At 52.6% G+C, this 16932-nt stretch overlaps 7 protein-coding genes across 7 annotated transcripts in view; 4 read left to right on the top strand and 3 right to left on the bottom strand.

Moving 5' to 3' along the window:
- Positions 1-389: 389 nt before the first annotated feature.
- PpBr36_03943 (uncharacterized protein) lies at positions 390-1916 on the top strand (the record flags this gene model as incomplete). The annotated part of the gene is made up of 1 exon (XM_029891110.1): positions 390-1916. The coding sequence occupies one exon, from the start codon at positions 390-392 to the stop codon at positions 1914-1916; it is 1527 nt and encodes a 508-aa protein (XP_029752795.1).
- Positions 1917-2755: 839 nt separating this feature from the next.
- Positions 2756-3364, bottom strand: PpBr36_03942 (uncharacterized protein; the record flags this gene model as incomplete). The annotated part of the gene is made up of 1 exon (XM_029891109.1): positions 2756-3364. One exon carries the CDS (start codon positions 3362-3364, stop codon positions 2756-2758), a length of 609 nt encoding a protein of 202 aa, XP_029752794.1.
- A 2990-nt stretch (positions 3365-6354) lies between these two features.
- On the bottom strand, positions 6355-8007 carry PpBr36_03941 (uncharacterized protein; the record flags this gene model as incomplete). Its single annotated transcript, XM_029891108.1, has 2 exons — positions 6355-7351; positions 7457-8007. 2 exons carry the CDS (start codon positions 8005-8007, stop codon positions 6355-6357), a joined length of 1548 nt encoding a protein of 515 aa, XP_029752797.1.
- Positions 8008-10157: 2150 nt separating this feature from the next.
- PpBr36_03940 (uncharacterized protein) lies at positions 10158-10715 on the top strand (the record flags this gene model as incomplete). The annotated part of the gene is made up of 1 exon (XM_029891107.1): positions 10158-10715. One exon carries the CDS (start codon positions 10158-10160, stop codon positions 10713-10715), a length of 558 nt encoding a protein of 185 aa, XP_029752796.1.
- A 524-nt stretch (positions 10716-11239) lies between these two features.
- Positions 11240-11983, top strand: PpBr36_03939 (uncharacterized protein; the record flags this gene model as incomplete). The annotated part of the gene is made up of 1 exon (XM_029891106.1): positions 11240-11983. The coding sequence occupies one exon, from the start codon at positions 11240-11242 to the stop codon at positions 11981-11983; it is 744 nt and encodes a 247-aa protein (XP_029753515.1).
- Positions 11984-13214: 1231 nt separating this feature from the next.
- On the top strand, positions 13215-13664 carry PpBr36_03938 (uncharacterized protein; the record flags this gene model as incomplete). Its single annotated transcript, XM_029891105.1, has 1 exon — positions 13215-13664. One exon carries the CDS (start codon positions 13215-13217, stop codon positions 13662-13664), a length of 450 nt encoding a protein of 149 aa, XP_029753516.1.
- Positions 13665-15840: 2176 nt separating this feature from the next.
- The window catches only part of PpBr36_03935 (uncharacterized protein), a gene marked incomplete at both ends in the record, with an annotated part of 4221 nt that continues 3129 nt past the window's right edge, over positions 15841-16932 (bottom strand). Inside the window, one exon of the mRNA XM_029891104.1 lies at positions 15841-16905. Coding sequence (XP_029753509.1) covers positions 15841-16905 — 1065 coding nt within the window. The remainder of the gene's footprint in view (positions 16906-16932) is intronic.

The following is a 16932-nucleotide window of genomic DNA, read 5'->3' as shown; positions in this document are numbered from 1 at the left end:
AAAAAAAAAAAAAAAAAAAAAAAAAAAATTACAAACGACCATGGGTTGAAATTTGGCGCAAATACTCAAATTCTGACAGACCTTCACAGCAGCACAGGGTACTTCTCTCGCCGCTCGGTTCATCATGCCCCAGTAAACGCGTGGCAACCCCAGGGGCCAGAGATGAATCACCCAGTCTCCGCACCTTCAGGCCAAGATCCTCCTCGATCGATACCAATTTTTCTTGATTGGAGATTGTGACTGCTCCGATAGGCTCCGAAGACCGAATGATTGATATCTATGCCTGGAAACCGTTGCTTAAAAATGGCGTTTGATTCCTACAGCAGGTGGTGCTCAGCACAACCAGAGGGGAGCGAGCTGCTTTGAGAATCACACCCGCAAAATTCAGAATGGCAGAAAATCCAGACTCACGAATCCAACCCGACGTCAACCATGGCGACAAAGCAGACCAACCCTCCTCAACGGAGCACACTGTCGACGTCGAGACGGCGACCACCGAAAAGGCCTACTTCAGCAAGCTCTCCGTCTGGCTCATGATCCTATTCTCGGGCCTGGCCATCGGGTCTGACGGTTACAACGCCGCCGTCATCGGCAACGTCAACCTCGTCCTCGCCATCCTCTACCCGACCACCTTGACCCCCGAGATCCGCCAACGTCTCTCCAACGCCTTTCTTATCGGCATGATAATCGGCATGCTGACGTTTGGCGTCGTCGCCGACCAGCTCGGCCGCAAGACCGGCGCCGTCGCCACCACCATCCTCCTCGTCGTCGGTATCGCCATGAGCGCCGGCGCGTCGGGCACCTCCGAGACTGGGATGTTCTGGATGCTCATCGTGGCGCGCGGCGTGGCGGGCGTCGGCGCCGGAGGCGAGTACCCCGTGGCGGGCGCAGGTGCCGCCGAAGCCACCGACGAATCCGCCGCTCACCGCAAGCACCGCGGCTTCATGTTCGCCATGCTGGCCGATCTCTCCGCGTCGCTGGGCTACGTCTGGGCGGGGCTCGTACCCCTGCTGCTGCTGCTCATGGTCGGCGGCGAGCAGACCACCGGCGGATACGTCGTGGTTTGGCGCGCCGCCTTTGCGCTCGGAGCCCTCCCGCCGCTGGTCATCTTTTGGTTCCGGGTGCGCATGGCGGTGTCGACGGCGTACCGGCGCAGCGCCATGAGGAAACAGCGCACGCCGTACCTGCTCGCCCTGAAGCGGTACTGGAGGCCGCTGCTGGGCTGCTCGGGCACCTGGTTCCTGTACAACTGGATCAGCATCCCGTTTGGCATCTTCAGCTCCACCATCATATCGCGCGTCAACGCCGGCGAGAGCCTCGTCAAGACCCTCGGCTGGGGCGTCGTCATCAACTGCTTCTACATCCCCGGCCCGTTCCTGGGCGGCTACCTTTCCGACCGGATCGGACGCCGCCGCACCATGGCCTTGGGCTTCACCCTGCAGGCCGTCTTGGGATTCGTGCTGGGCGGCGCCATCGGGCCGATCCAAGACGTCTTCCCGTTGTTTGTAGTCATGTACGGCGTGTTCCTGACGCTGGGGGAGGTCGGGCCCGGAAGCACAGTGGTCATCACCTCTACCGAGTGCTTCCCTACGTCCATCAGGGGCCAGATGATGGGCATGGTGGCGGCGTGGAGCAAGGTCGGCGCCGCGCTCGGGACGCAGGTCTTCACGGCGATACTCAACGCCTACGTTGACGACCCGGCCAAGGGAAACCAGGCTGCGTTCCTGATAGGCTCAGGGTTTGCCTTGGCCGGCGCTGCGGTTGCATTGTTTGTCATGCCCGAAGCGTCGCGCAATCTGGACGACGACGACAGGGAGTGGAAGAAGTACCTGGACGATAACGGGTGGGAAGCCACCTGGGGCGATTCCACCACGGAGGATCCTGCGGGTGTGGTGCTTGGGACTGCGAGGTCGTGAGCTACTTGGGTCGAATCCGCCCTGATCATAATCTGTGTCCTCAACAGCCATGCGATGGTGTGTTCCATGCGCTTTAATGAACAAAGAATTTCCTCTACAAGTCGAGCTATGTACCCTGTTGATCAGTCAAGGTGAATCAGGGTACCCAGGGACCGGGCGTCCCGGGCTTAAGAGAAAAAAAAAAAGAAAAAAAAAAACAAAATTTCTTCCATCGACTAAAGTTTCGTAAATTGCTCGCCAGCTTGTTGCTCATTGTACATTTAATCTCCTTTTAAGTGTTTGTTAGCCGGAGTCAAGTGCTCAATGGACTGGCCCCTAATCAACTACGTTAATGCTTTTGACTCTCCACGCCTACGCACAGATATATTGCATAGGTAATATAGTATAAGGCATAATATCACAAATATACAAGGCATGCAGAGGTAAACCACTAGGCTCCAGATATAGTCATAGGAAGCACTAAAGAAACGGGGCGTTAGATGACTGTCAGGGTTTACATTTTATCTTTAACCCATCGAATTCAACACTTGAAAAAATCAACACATACATAGCATCTTTTTTTTTGCGCCAGCTGGGAGTGATGGAGTTGGAATCTAAACATAACAGGTTTTGATATTACAATATATGCTAAACTGCTTCGGGCCCATGTGCACAAATGCCCTCGTACATTCAGACTGTTGCTTAGGAAGTTAGGAAAGCCACATATTCACTTGACACCACCGCCATACGCGTTTCTTGTTGGAGTGCTTGTTTGATAACTATTTTTTTTTCCATTCTATGTTCGATATCCACCTTTATCTTTTTATCTTATTTGGCCCGTGTTTGTTAAACTAACGCTATCAGCACCTTCTGAAGAGGCACCTAGATTTACTGTGTTTCTTTTTCTCCCGAGCCACTCTTGCTAAAGCCTCATCTCGTTGGTTTACGTAATCCTTCTTGTCTACCCACACATCAACTCCATTTTCATTAAGTATATACCAACCGTCGATTTGTTTCTCCTTAATATCGTGTATCGCCAACCACTCGTCCTCATCGGGGTACGGGTTCTGCTTGTTTTGCTGTGCGTACCAGGATGACACTGAGACAAAAGACGCTTCTATATTTTTTGTATTGATGGCGTAAACATATCTTTCCCCTTCCACCTCTTTCTGTGGATAATTCCGTAGCATGTGTATAGCAGCAGTGCTGCTCTTGCGGGACGTCGACATGTATAGCTGATTGATTTTTATGTCATCTGGGTGATAATTCATTCTATCCGGTTTGCCTTCTGTCGTTCTACGAGTGGCAATTTGCCCGTAAAAAAACAGCTCTTTCGGGCTAAAGAGTTCTCCGAGATAGAGGTATGCCGGTACTCTAACTGCAGCGACTTGAGGCACAGCAGTGGCTTGAGGCACAGCAGCGGCTTGATGCACAGCAGCGGCGCAGAGAATGAATATTGAATAGCGCATGGTTGTAGTGAGCTATGTCGTCTGTGATAAATGTTTAATTAAAAGGGTAGGTGGTTTTTTAAGCAAGGCGATGAATTATTGTTACGGAGGCCCTAAGGGGATTGCCGCAACTGTGAGTGAAAAGAACGGTTTGGCGATAGCAAAACTTGATGACTAGCGCATTATATAGTCTGGTTGCACATCCGGAGGATTGCAGATTGCAAGGGGATGCCTCGTGGTGTTTTATTATTATACCTTGACAAACTATAAAAAGTGACCACTACTAATGGTTTTCTTTAGCCGGGTTGCACCGAAAATCCTTGGGGCTAAACACGAGCCATCTAGGTTTGTTACGCGTCATCAGCGCATAATGGCCTGACTCTGTATCTGTAAACAGAACAACAAGTGCTGAGTTTTCCAAACTTTCATCGAGAAATTGGTAGTTCACTAACTTCCTCAATCTACTGTCTATTTACGGGATTAATGGACCTCTCGGCTTTGGCAGCGAAACAGCTAAAAGTCAAGTTGCCTATATCTCGGGTGGCCGGCTCGGCCAGCTTTCCAGCTCCTAGTTCTTGTATTGCAAAAATTGATCCCTGCTCTCATAAAATTTTCGTCAAGCAGATGCATGTTTTTTTTTTTTTTTTTTTTTTTTTAGCTTGCGTCCGTGCCCATTCTCCGCGGAATGTGCGGAAGACAATATGGATACATGTTAACCATTTTGGCCCACAGCTCCCAACTTTTTAAATTGCTTGCCTGCTGGAGACTTTTTGCACGATGGGGCAGTTTTATGGCAAAGTACGGGCTGCAATGCAGACTTTGGTTGGTCAATGTCTGTCAAGGATGAGCCTGATAGAAGCTTACCAATTTAGCCCGAAGTACAGAAAAAAAAAGAAAAAAAAAAAAAAAAAAGAGTTGGCTTGCGGGTTTTTTGAGTTACGAACTTACAAATCGCAAATAAGCAGCCCCAGCCTGTTTTTATCTTTACAGCTATTTTAATCTATTTATTTAATTTCAGCCTTACACCAAGACCAAATTGAATCGTATCCACGTTAGCTTAAAAATCCCATAGCCGTGATAGCATTTGACTCAATAAATTAGCCGCTATCGCTAAATCTATAAGAGGTGCCAGGCAGAGCCTAGTTGGGAGTCACCCCTGCTGAGGCTTCGGGGCCTCGTGGCCTCGGTATAAGTTAGCTACGCACTGCAAGACACGGTCCACTAAATCTGACAATTTCTTCAATTTGCATCGGTACGACGGTGACAAGCAGCCTACTGCTAGTTGAACCTCGGCAGGAACTTGGGAAACATCAAGGATAATATACATGTAGTTTTACAGACGGGCAAACGCATGAGCCTAATCACTGCCGCTGTATTTATATTACATCTTCCTCTTCCTGATGAAATTTCTGTTCACAATGACCGTCAGTTTTGCCCATCTGCGAAATTCAGACCTGTTCCTATTGAGGCCTGGATTCGACACGCGGCAAGGTATCAAGGTTGTTCATGCTCTTTGCGTTGAGTAATATAATGCCATAAAAACCAGATCACAACAAGGCAAGATGGCCGAGTTGGTCTAAGGCGCTAGCTTCAGGTTGCAATCCTCGATTGCAGCATGATACTTGCTAGTCTCGCAAGAGGCGTGGGTTCGAATCCCACTCTTGTCATTTAAACGGGTCCTGTGCTCCAAATGTTACGAGCCCAATGGTGAAACTAGACTTTCATAAGTCCGATATTGCGAATCCTCTTCCAAGAGTTGGGAGAGCATTGCAGTATAACGGGGTTCTGCCACTCGTTTATTTTTGATGGTGTTGGCGACGTGGTTCCGGATGGTGCCGAAGCTTTTTTCTTTTTTGGGACATATCAACGCTGTCAATACCAGGCGTGGCCTTGTATCATTTTGACCAGGATAGTATCCCTGGTTAAGAAAGAAGAGGGAAGAAGGTAGCTCGCGATCCCGAAACAGCGCGCAAGGGATTAGGACTGGTCCTGGGGCTTTGGAGTGGGCCTGCTCTCTGGTTGCCAAAACGGGTATTGACAGCCAGAAGAGGAGTTTACAGCTAGATGGTGGCAAGTATTCGAATCAACGCTCAAGGTCTCCCAGGAGTCTACATGCCACACTCTAACGGTCAGCGCAATGCTAGAGCAGGTGCGCATAGATCTTGTAAAGCTATTCTTAGTGTTCAATCTAGACCTTTAAGGGAGTTTTATCTTGTGCTTTTCTTTGTTTTCAAGGGGATACCCGACTGGGCCAGGGATATCTGACCGCGGTCCTGAGCATCCCAATTGACAAAGCCACGATCGAGGCTGCCGAACCATATCCGCTTTTATCAGGAAATGCATCGGATGAATACCTTATAGACGTTATCCTACCCGCCGGAACGGTCCCAAGAAGCCAGGAACTCATCCAATCTTCTGGCTTTCTAAAATATCAAGTGGGGCCGGATCGAGGTCTTGTCAAACTTAGGTCTAGGCAGATTCCGTTGGGCAAAACGAGGGGACGGCTGATGACAAGGATGGCCGTCTTTCCACTCGAGGACTGGTTCCAAAACTTTCCTAGTGGGTGAAATGCTTCAGAGGTATTTCGGATGATCAGCTTGAATTGTGGGCAATTGGGTTGTGTCCCCGTGCGACTTTAAGGGGCAAGAGTTTAGGAACTTTATTACGGCATCCTTTTTTTTTTTTTTTTTTTTTATTATTATGTCTCGTTCAGGATCGATCACATCCCATTTGGCTGGTGCAGGCTTAGCAGACCAAGGAGTCATTTCCAGTGAAAACCAAGCCGAGGTATATGGCAAGGTTTTGTCACCTGTGGGCTCTGCAAATTGGACCGTAAGGCAATCAATTATATTTGCATCTATCTCATTGGGTAATAAAATATGCTTTTTGACTCGACAGTTATAGACAAAAAAGAGAGAGAGAAGCAACTTTGGCCTCTCGCTCATCCAAGGCTATGCACTATTATCTCGCAATTCCGTTTCGATGATTGATGCTTTGACGGTTGCGTCCGCTCAACTCCTCCTCTTCAGCCCAATCTCCAACGCCAACGGTTTCCTCAGGAACCCCTCGCTCACCTCCATAACGTCCTGCCTAACCTCGACGTCGTACCTCCTCGCCCACGTGGCGGCAATCATCTTCATCTCCATCTCGGCCACGTTCCTGCCGACGCAGGCCCTGGGCCCGTAGCTAAAGGGGATGAAGGCGTTCTTCTGCCTGGCGGTCGGCCCGCCGTTCTCGATCCAGCGCTCGGGCCTGAACTCGTCGGCGTCCGGACCCCAGATCTCCCTGCTGTGGTGGATCGTGTAGGTGGGGACGCTCAGCACCGTCCCGGGCGGGTAGTAGCGGCCGCGGATGGTGACGCCCTGCGAGTCGGCGGGGATCTGGCGCGGCAGGCCGATTCCGGAGGTGGAGTGGATGCGCAGGGTCTCGTTGATGACGGCCTCGAGGTACGGCAGGTTGCGGATCATGTCGAAGGACGGCGCGGCCACGCCGTCCGGGATGGCGGCGTCCAGCTCCGCCTGCAGCCTGGCCAGGACGCCGGGCGTGCGCGCGGTCCAGTACAGCAGCGCGCACGAGCTGTTGCTGGTGGTGTCGCTGCCGGCGATCAGCTGCGTCAGGGCCTCGGCGGCCAGCTCCTCGAAGCCCAGCGGCTCGCCCTTGGCGTCGCGGCCCTCCTGCAGCCGCGCGAGCAGGTCCTTGCGGTCGACGTCGGGCGGGTTTTCCAGGCGGCTCTTGACGCGCGCGATGGCGATGCCCGCCAGGTTCTGGACCGCGGTCAGGCCCTTGGTGAAGAAGGCGTCCGGGATGTAGGCCGCGTAGGGTTTGAGCTCGGGCAGCGTGCCGAGGGTGGCAGAGACCTCGCCGCGCCGGTTGAGGATCTCGACGGCAGGGGCGTACATGGGCTGCGAGTCGACCGACATGCGAACCTCGGCGATGTCGGCGCCGGCATTGAGCATGCCAAAGGGAGCGCCGAAGGCGAGGTCGCCGATGGTGTCAAAGGCGACGAAGCTGGGGTGAATTTTTGTTTAGTTATGGCAGCCGGGTGGGATGCTAGACTCGACAGAGAAACAACAAGACAAAGAAAAAAAAAAAAAAAAAAAAAAAAGAACTTACTTGAACCACTGCAAACACTCAACAGGCGCCCACCCATCAGCCCTCTTGGTACGCTCAATCAACTCGTCCCACTTCTTGGCAAACAGCTCTAGGTTCGCGTGGATATACGGCTCAAACTGGCCGACGTTCTTGGGCGCAAATGTATGACTGACGAGCTTCCTCTTCCTCGTGTGCTCCGCCCTGTCGCGGGTGTTAAAGAGGCCCCGGCGGATCGAGACAAACGCGTCGTAAAAAGACGACTTGAGGAATCCATTGCCGTGGCCGTAGATGATGTTGATGGCCTCATCGTCGGCGATGGAGACGTGATTCGGCTGCAGGCGCAGCACGGGGCCGAGGCGTGCGTGCGCCTCGTCCACCAGCAGCGACCGCTGCCCTACCCGCGACGTGTATAGCAGCCACAGGTTGGAGAAGCCGGCGAATGGGGATGCCGGCTGGATGGACCGCAGGTGGCCAAAGGTGGTGTAGTAGGGCACCACGTAATAGGCCACCAGTATGACGGCGCCCAAGCAGGCTAACCCCCACGGGTTGAGGAGGAGGTTGACGATTGCCATTTGGTACTGTTGGCGGTTTGTACGATGCCGAATCCAGTCCGGCGAAGACCCAATTGCCTTTTTGTACTTCCGTCTAATATGCGAGCTGAGAGGGGTCAAAGCGAAATGGACGAGCGGATGGAATCTTTTATACTTTAGTTACCCAAGAGAAGAAAAAAGAGAAAAACCCAAGAAGGGTTTAGGCGTGACAGCTTTCATCTGGACAAATGTGCACAGCCCTGCGACGGACAAAGTCTGATGGATATTTCCCACTCTTGTTTCCCCTTTCCAACCGAGCCAGCAGCCGGCAACCATGCGCCGAAGCAAAACAGAGAGAGCGAAAAAAAAAAGACAAACAACAAGAGCCGAATCCGCATCATGTTAGCCGGGCTATCCTTCCCGGACAAACAGGTTTCGTCATTTGTTCCCCATCTCCGGTTGAGCTTTTCCCCGCAGACACTGAAGCAATCGCCCCTCAGCTTGGAGTATTGGTTCCCCCGGGGCTTATTCCCGGGGGCGCAGACCCGCTACGGGCTTGAATATCGGCAGTTTGCGGTCCAATTCCGGGTAAGGCGTGAGGAGATATGGGATATGGCTAATGTGTGGGTTTGTCTTGTCGGTTTCCTCCTTGGCTGCCCCGTGCAAGTACTAACCACTACGTAACAAATTCGCGAGAGAATTGTCAATGTCCTTCATCCGCTTTGAGTATAATACTATGCAAGATTGTAGGAGGTGGGTCCAATCAGCGAGTCGGGTCGCAGGGGTTTCTCAGCGTCATGGATGAGATTTTGACAATGTTGCAACTGTTGTGGGGTGGATTGAATACTACGTGGTGTTCGGTATGCGCAAGCGATGCGGGCCAAATGACTCTGGGGCATGTGGGCGAAAAGACCAGTCCGTAGGCGGGACGTAGCAAGAGTAGGGATTATAATCTGCAAGGCAAGGGTCAAGCATCAACGCTTCTAAAGCCTTCTAATCCCTCGTGGCGCAATTGGCTAGCGCGTTAGACTGTTAGGAAAAACATCCACAGCAGTTCATCTAGAGGCTGGTGGTTCGAGCCCACCCGAGGGAGGAGGATATAATATTTTGTTGATTGACTTTTTGTCTGCTCTCACTTGGAGGATAATTAGCTAGGCTTTACTTTTTGCATTGCCTCGATTATTCATTCATTTCCTTGCTTTTTATTTATCATTTTCATTTTTTTTTTCTGTTTGCCTTTAATCTGCCTTGCGTGGCTATGTGTGGCGTGTCCTTTGCCTTTACCGAACAGTCATTTTAAGTTATCCCTAAAATTTTACTTTATTCTTATCCCCGCGCGCCCTTATGACCGGGTAATTAAATTGTAGATGAGATTAGATTCGCCAGCCGTAAATCGCTCTCGCGCCTTACCACGGATCGGGTTTGCGCGAATGGCCGGTCCAAAAGCAACAGTCGCAAAACGTATGTGCTCTCTCTCTGTATAAATAGATTTGACTGGCGCAATTGACAAAACATCCATCTGTAGAAAAATTGTTGATTGTATACAAACAGATATTTTAGATATTTTGTCAATTTTGCAAACCTGCCCAATTCCTCCCTTGCCTGACTGGATCAGGGCTTCCAACAAAATTGCACGACTATCGCAAGGATCCCGATCCTGTCCCAGACGGTGAATTACCGTTTCGGTACTGGCCCTTTTTGACACATTCACATGCCACCGCTCTCGTGTTATCGAAACGCATTTCAATTTCGGATATGCTGGTCCTGAGAAATCTTGGCAACCAATGACAAAAGGCATGGAGCCGCTTTTCCAGGCAGCCACGTAGAGAAGCACCCCGTATCACGAACCTGGTCTAGCGCTAGTTTGCTTTATGGGAGAGCAAAAGAAGCAAAATGCCGTGAGTGGGTGGTTCGTTTAAGCAAAGCGGCTGAGAAGCTTCTTTAATATCATGTTTCCTTTTTTTTTTTCCCTCCCTCTTTTTCGTCTTTTTTTTTTTCTCTTCTTTTCTCCTTCACCCCATCCCACCATAGTCGTTCTTTACCAACGGATTTAGTGCCATAAGCTACACTCGCTCGCTTAGGCAACTACTCATCAAGGCGCAACAACAAACATCTTGCAAAGACATCTATCCATCTTGTCCCACTGTCAACCCCACAAGAGTCCCAAACAAGAAAGAAGCCGCAAAGTCACCATGCAGATCCCCACCGTCTGGACAATCGTGACCTCGGTCGCCCACGTCCAGGTTCGCCAGGTCCAAGACTGTCAGTCCATCGTGTCTTCGATCGAGGCCCAGTTGCCGCCGATGCCGACAGGCATCTCATCGCTTATGGAGGCCGCCAAGACGGACGCCTGCACAATGACCGCCGCCATTAGCTACGAGTCTGAAATCGAGCAGTACCAGACTCAGCTCGAGAAGTGGCTGATGACCGAGTCGAACGCATCCTTGATGATCGGCATCAACGCCTGCGCCGATTACATGGAATCCACCTACAGCGCTCTGTATGGCAGCATGACCACCTGTGCCCCTCCCAAGGACCTCGAGCGTCCCAAGACCAGCTCCGCCGGCCCGACCAACTCGGCGTCAACTACGTCCAGTGCCCCCACTACTTTTGCCACGACCGGCGCCACGGCTTCGGCCGCTGGTGCTGCATCATCCTCTGTCCCGGCTGCCGGCGCTGGAGCCAAGTCCACCACCTCTATGGTTGTGGCGGTAGGTGCTGTCCTGGCGGGCAGCTTCTTGCTGCTGTAAAGAAAAGAAAAAAAGAAAAAAAAAGAGGTGGAAGAGAAGGTTGGAAATTTTGTCATGATCTTGGCTCAGTAACAGTCTGGGTGAATTTTTAGCTATTTTTTTTGTGTTTTAGTACCGCCTGTAACAAAGAAACAAAAAAACAAACAGTCAACTTGAACTGTTTATTATTACTGTCCTCGGAACAAGACTCGCGGCCTGACTCTCGTCTCATGTTTCCACATCCAGCCAATGAGATATTAATAAAGGCTTACATCTGTGGATTCGTCCTTTCGTTCGCCACTTGGAAACCGGTTCGTCGGATTAAACTCAAAAGTCCGGCAAGAACCCCGCGTGCATGATCCCCCGCGGTCGGGGAAAAGAAGCTCGCGGGGCTTGCAAGCTCCTAACTCCGTACGACCATATATATATATATATATAACTTTTGACTGAAGGCCTTTTCTTCAGATGTACCGTACTCTACGACAGAATCACCTGTGAAATAGCTCAAGCCAAACGCAACCCATTGCCACTCAACACAGCATAAAATGCCCGTCTATTGCGTCACCGGATCCAACCGCGGCATCGGCCTCGAGCTGGTCCGTCAGATCTCCGCGCAGCCCGACACGACCGTCCTGGCCCTCACCCGGACGTTATCCAACGACCTCTCGGGGCTCCAAGGCATCAAGACCTCGTCGAATGCCAAGTTGCACATCCTCGAGTGCGACATTGGCAACGCGGAGTCCATCACCAACTTTGCCTCGTCCGTCACCAAGACGCTCGGGGCGGGGGCCAAGATCGACGTGCTGATCAACAACTCGGGGGTGCAGCTCTCGGCGACCGAGAACAGCCTCTCCTTCGACCCGGCCGACATGACCGAGACGTTCCGCATCAACACGGTGGGACCCGCGCTGGTGGTGCAGCGGCTGCACGCCGCGTCTGCGCTGTCGCCCTCGGCGCGCGTGGTCAACATCTCGTCGGGCCTGGGGTCCATGTCGGCGACGCGGTCCGGCGGCGACGAGCAGCGCCACATGTTCAGCTACAGCGTGTCCAAGGCCGCCCTCAACATGCTGACCGTCCACCAGGCCGGCAACCTGCGCACCGTCGGGGGGTTGGCCGACGCCGTGGTCGTCGCACTGGACCCCGGCTGGGTGCAGACGCGCATGGGCGGCGACGGCGCGCAGCTGACGCCCGACGAGAGCGTCAAGGGGATCCTCAAGACGGTCGCTGCGCTGAAGAAGGAGGACAATGGGGCGTTTTTTGAGTACAATGGCAACAAGAGGGAGTGGTGATGTCTTTTTTCTTTTGATTGCGCGATAGCAAAGTCAAATGGGATTTTTAAGAATTACACTTAAGAAAAACACCCGGCCACAAAACGATTTCTGTGGCAAAAATAACAGGGCTGTTTTTTTTTTTTCTTCTTTTTGGTCGCCACTGATCGGATCATAAAAACCCTTGTTGACCGTTTCTAAGCGAGATGATTCCCGATGCAGTTGTTACTTTTGCTTCTGATTTTTCTCTCCTCACTCTCTGTCGGAATTGCAGACGCCGCAAAAAAGCTTGACAAGATCATCAAATCAGCCAACGAACCTTGGCAGGACCCGAATGCAAGCCGTGCAGTAGGCTCCCCCCGACTACCGATGCAGGACACAAAACGTTTGCCACCGACTACATTACCCGTAATTTGCTCCATGCCGCTACCCATTTCTACCAAGGCAGCTTGGTTTTATAGGCTTGGTTGGCTATATCTTTTTTACATTTTGTGTGCCACTCGATGAGCGGAAATGTACTCATAGTAATTAATTACTGCACAGTCAAAAGACAGTACAGCCGCGGGGGCAAGCTAGCGAATGGCTGGATACCCACCTGCATTCCAAGTTTCTGAAAATAGAAAAATAGATATCCAACCACGAGAAATTGCGAGATCGACAACGAGCTGCCAATTGCTGCCCAGTTGCAGAGAAATAGACAAGGCAACGACGTGGGTACCCCTTGACTCAATTTTACTTGATCAAATGGCAATCTACTGCTAGACCTTTTTGGAATACGAGGGGGTCCAGTTAATCGACGGCTAATGCCCCATTGGGCCCGCCCAAATCAGGAATTTTCGGTTGAGAATTCCGTGGACCCCTTTTTTTTTTTTTTTACTTGGGTTGTACCGCAGACTAAATTCTCGTAATGTTTGTGCCGGACGTACCGATCGGCACCATGGGGACCGCAACGGAACTGTTGATGTCAGGTAGCAACGCTTGCTTGCTGCGGTGTGCTATGAGATCATTTTGTACCCATTGTTAGTCGGAATATCATTCCCTATATGGTGGTCTTGTATGTAAAAGGAACACGTATAAAGAGGTTGGCTTTCTGTCCAGCAGACGTCGGGACTTTGATGCTTTCGAAAACATATCCTCAATTGATGACAAACATAGCTACAAAAAGTAATCTAATACTTGTATCACAAACCTCAAAAAAAAAAAAAAGCATCACAATCGCTAGATAATTCCATCATCCAACAAACACCCAAAAATGCACTTCACAACCACCACCATCCTCGCCCTGGCTGCCACCCTCACCGGCGCGGTCCCCACGCCGGCGGGCCAGGCCAAGTCCATGGTCGCCGACGTGCCGCAGTGGACCATGACCGACTTCACCCGCACCTGCAACGACGCCGACACTGAGTGCAAGGTGCAGTTCGGCATCGACACCAACGCCGGCGGCAACTCCACCGCCACGCCCTGCAGCTACAGCGTGACGGCCGAGTCCAAGGCCTCGCGCGCGTCCGTCGCCAACGTCGACTGCGGCAAGTACAAGGTCAGCTCGGGCTGGAGCGGCCAGTTCGAGGTCGGCTTCACCACCCTCTCCGTCGTCGACTCGGAGAAGAGGCTCATCGTCTGGCCCGCCTACACCGACGAGCAGCTCGTCAACGGCAAGGCCGTCAGCCCGGACCAGAGCTACGCTCCCCAGACTCTGGGTTGAATTTTGTGGGATGAGGGATTTGGGGGGGGGGGAAAAAAAAAAAAAAAAAAAAAAAAAAAAAAAAAAAAACAATGCCCGCTCGTTTCGCCGGCTTACGATGTCATGTAACATTAATAACTTATGACCATGTAATACAAAAACTGCCATGTTTTATTACAATGTCTTGTGGTTCGGGTCTCGGCAATTTTTCTCTCTGTGAAGCGGGGGCGCGGACAGTCTAAATGGCCTAGGCGAGCTTTACTGCGCCTCTCCTCGCAGTAAGCGCTGGTTCCAATTGGAGACCGCCCAGCGCTTACCCACAGTGTACTCTACGAGGGTCTGCAGCGGCCTGCGTTTCTGGCCGTTGGGTGGTTTCGGTCAGCAGCCAGGTACGGAATTCTGCCAAGTACAGTGTTTCTTTTTGAGTTATTCTTCCTGAGCACTTGAGGCAGTGTTGCCTAAGACGTTTGTTCTTTTTGACACTGGCCAAGGTTTCCTTACTCTTCCGTCTTGGTGCTGACCGTATCGCCTACCAAAATGAGTCTGGCTCTGCTTGAAGGAGGGCACAATCCCACCGACGCTTGTCAACTCTGTCCCAGCTTATAATCAACTCAATCGCGCTGCCTGTTGACGTCTCCATCCGGATCTGCACTCAACTCCACCCAGTTTTTTTCAGTCTCCGCCATAAGCATCAAACTACAGTAGTACTCCCTTGAAACCTTAGCAGTACACCAAAGCAACTAACAACCACTATTAGGAAGCAAAAGAACACAGTATATCTATTTTTTGACCAGAGAAAAAAGCTGACAGCCAATCACTAACAATGCACATCTTCAGCCTCCCCAGCACAGTCATCCTCTTCTCCCTATCACATACCCTCATCAACTCCGCACTCGCAACTCCGGTCCCACGACAGGCCATGGATTCCGGATTCGACCAGCCCGGAGCATACGGCGTGTCCGCGCCAAGGATGGCGACGGGTGCTAACAACCTTGGCGGGGGCGTCGGCGGGGGCGTCGGCGGCGTAACAAAGCAGACGGTGCAGTCTCCACAGCAGCCCGGCCCGAACGCTGCGCTGCCGCCTTCGCAAGCGGGACCCAAGGCGCCGGGCCAGGTGTCGCCTCCAGCCTTGGCGGCGTCCACAAAACAGACGGGGCTCTCATCTCAGTCGCAGACGGGCCTCTCGCCTCAGTCACAGATGGGTACTACGACCAAGACGACAGCGACGGGGACGACGCCAGGTGCGCTGGCGGGAGCTCGCCCATCAACCCAGCAGCCGGGCTCTCCGTCGACCATGGGACCGAGCACGTCGGCGGCCATCAACCCGGAGCTCATGGCATCGAGGCCCATCAACCCGGCGCTCTACAGGAAGCGATATCTCCACCTCTTCGGGCCGGGAGGCGGTGCGGCGCAGGTGGGTAAGACGGCCGTCGTGTACGTGAGCGAGTTCTCCGACGCCGAGACGGTGGCCCAGGTCCACGAGTACGACGACAAAACGCTGCGGCGCCACGGCGGTCTGCCCGTGAGCGACATGAAGAACTTTTTCGACGACAAGGAGTTCCAGCTCGGTCGCGCCCAAGTGGACAGAGTGAAGCTTTTCGTCGTCAGGACCACTCCCCCCTCGGACGTGGACAGGTATGAAACCTACAAGCTGTACGCCGTGCAACCCCAGCAGTACATCATGAGCTTCGGGCAGCAAGCACAGGCCTTCGACATCAAGCATGGAGACGTTATTATCGGTAGCGATATGGAGCTTGTCGATCAGGCCGAGTGGAACACATTTTCTCGGTCACTGAAAAAGCCTTTTATGACTAGCTAAAACAAAAAAACAAGGCTATGACTTAGGGGGTAGGTGTTGTGTATTTTTGCTTTTTGGCTTGATTTTTTATTCTTCTCTTCACTTTGATGCAGTCACAAGAAATATAAATATTCATGTTCTTTTGCTTTTTTTAGCGCATGAGACCGAATGAAGCCTGATATTATTTACTAAACTTAAAATTAGTCAAGCAAATCATAAAAGGGGGATCGCTCACCCTCCTATCTGCAGTCGCTTTTTTTGTTTGTAAGTCATGTCATCGCTATGTGCGTGTTTTGGTTTCGTCTCGAGAAACAGTGGTAACCCGTATAAAAAGGAACGGACCGACAAAAAAAAGAAAAAAAAAAGAATACATGCGAAACAAAAAAAAAAAAAAAAAAATCATTCATCCTTCTGATGTTGCTGACTCTCGAGGTACTTGATAACCTCCGGGTCCTGGCTAGGCGGCACCTTCTTCCACCTCTGCACATCAATGGTACCCTCGGGCAGGATGGGGTCGTCGGGCCTCGTGTCGGGATGGATCTCCATGGCACTGGACGCGGACCCGTTCCTGGCGGCGTCGATCATGGCGGGCAGGTCGACCTCGTGCTCGGCCCTGTTGGCGCCCGACAGGGCAGCGGCGTGGGCCTGGGCGGCGCGGGCGAGGGCCTCGCGCTGGGCGGCGGGCATGGTCTGGATGCGGCTGGCCAGGGCGGCCTCGTGCGGGCGGCCCATGGTGGCCCAGTCGTAGTTGATGGGCCGGCGCAGCACGTCGCCCGCCTGCAGGACCCAGTTGTTCATGGCGCCGTCGGACGTCTGGTCGTCGCCGTCCTCGTTGGCGCTGCGTCGGCTGCGGCGCCGCTCCAGGTGGTTGCGCTTCCGCTTGCTCCACCTCGACGGCACGAACACCAGCACGCCTCGCCAGAGGAACCGGAGCCCCTGGCCGAAGAAGTGGAACACGTTGCCGGCGTACCGGTCCGGGGTGAGGCGGATGAGCACGCCGAGCGGGATGGTGAGGATGCCGAAGAGCATGGACCACCCCCACTGCGGCCCGTTGAGGGGAGTGGTCTGGAAGGCCTGCCCGCCCTTCCAGATGATGACCATCTGACCGGCAAACGTGAGGCACTGGACCCCGATGAACCACGGGTTCCTCAGCACGCCCTGGTACCAGATGTTGAGCTTGTTGTCGACGCGGCGGCAGTTGTGCTGGTTGAAGAACTGCATCCACACGTATATGTTGAAGACGAGCGTCTGCAGCTGGTCCCTCTCCGTCTCGGTCTGCGGGTTCCACAGCGCGTCCTTGCCGTAGTGGAGCGTGAAGATGACGATCAGCTGGTACAGGGCCTGGCCCACAATCATCTTCCACATGGTCAGGCTGACGAGCGACGTCTTGCGCGGCTGTGGTTTGCGCTTCAAGAAGTCGGGGGAAGGGTAGTCGGTCGCCAGTCCGAGGGAGGCGAAGATGTCCTGCGAGTTTTTGTTAATATTCTGAGA

This window comes from Pyricularia pennisetigena, chromosome 3, assembly GCF_004337985.1.
Source record: "Pyricularia pennisetigena strain Br36 chromosome 3, whole genome shotgun sequence".
In the NCBI taxonomy this organism is placed as follows: Eukaryota; Fungi; Ascomycota; class Sordariomycetes; order Magnaporthales; family Pyriculariaceae; genus Pyricularia; species Pyricularia pennisetigena.
Note: the sequence above shows the minus strand (reverse complement) of the source record. Positions and strands in the feature narration are given on the sequence as shown.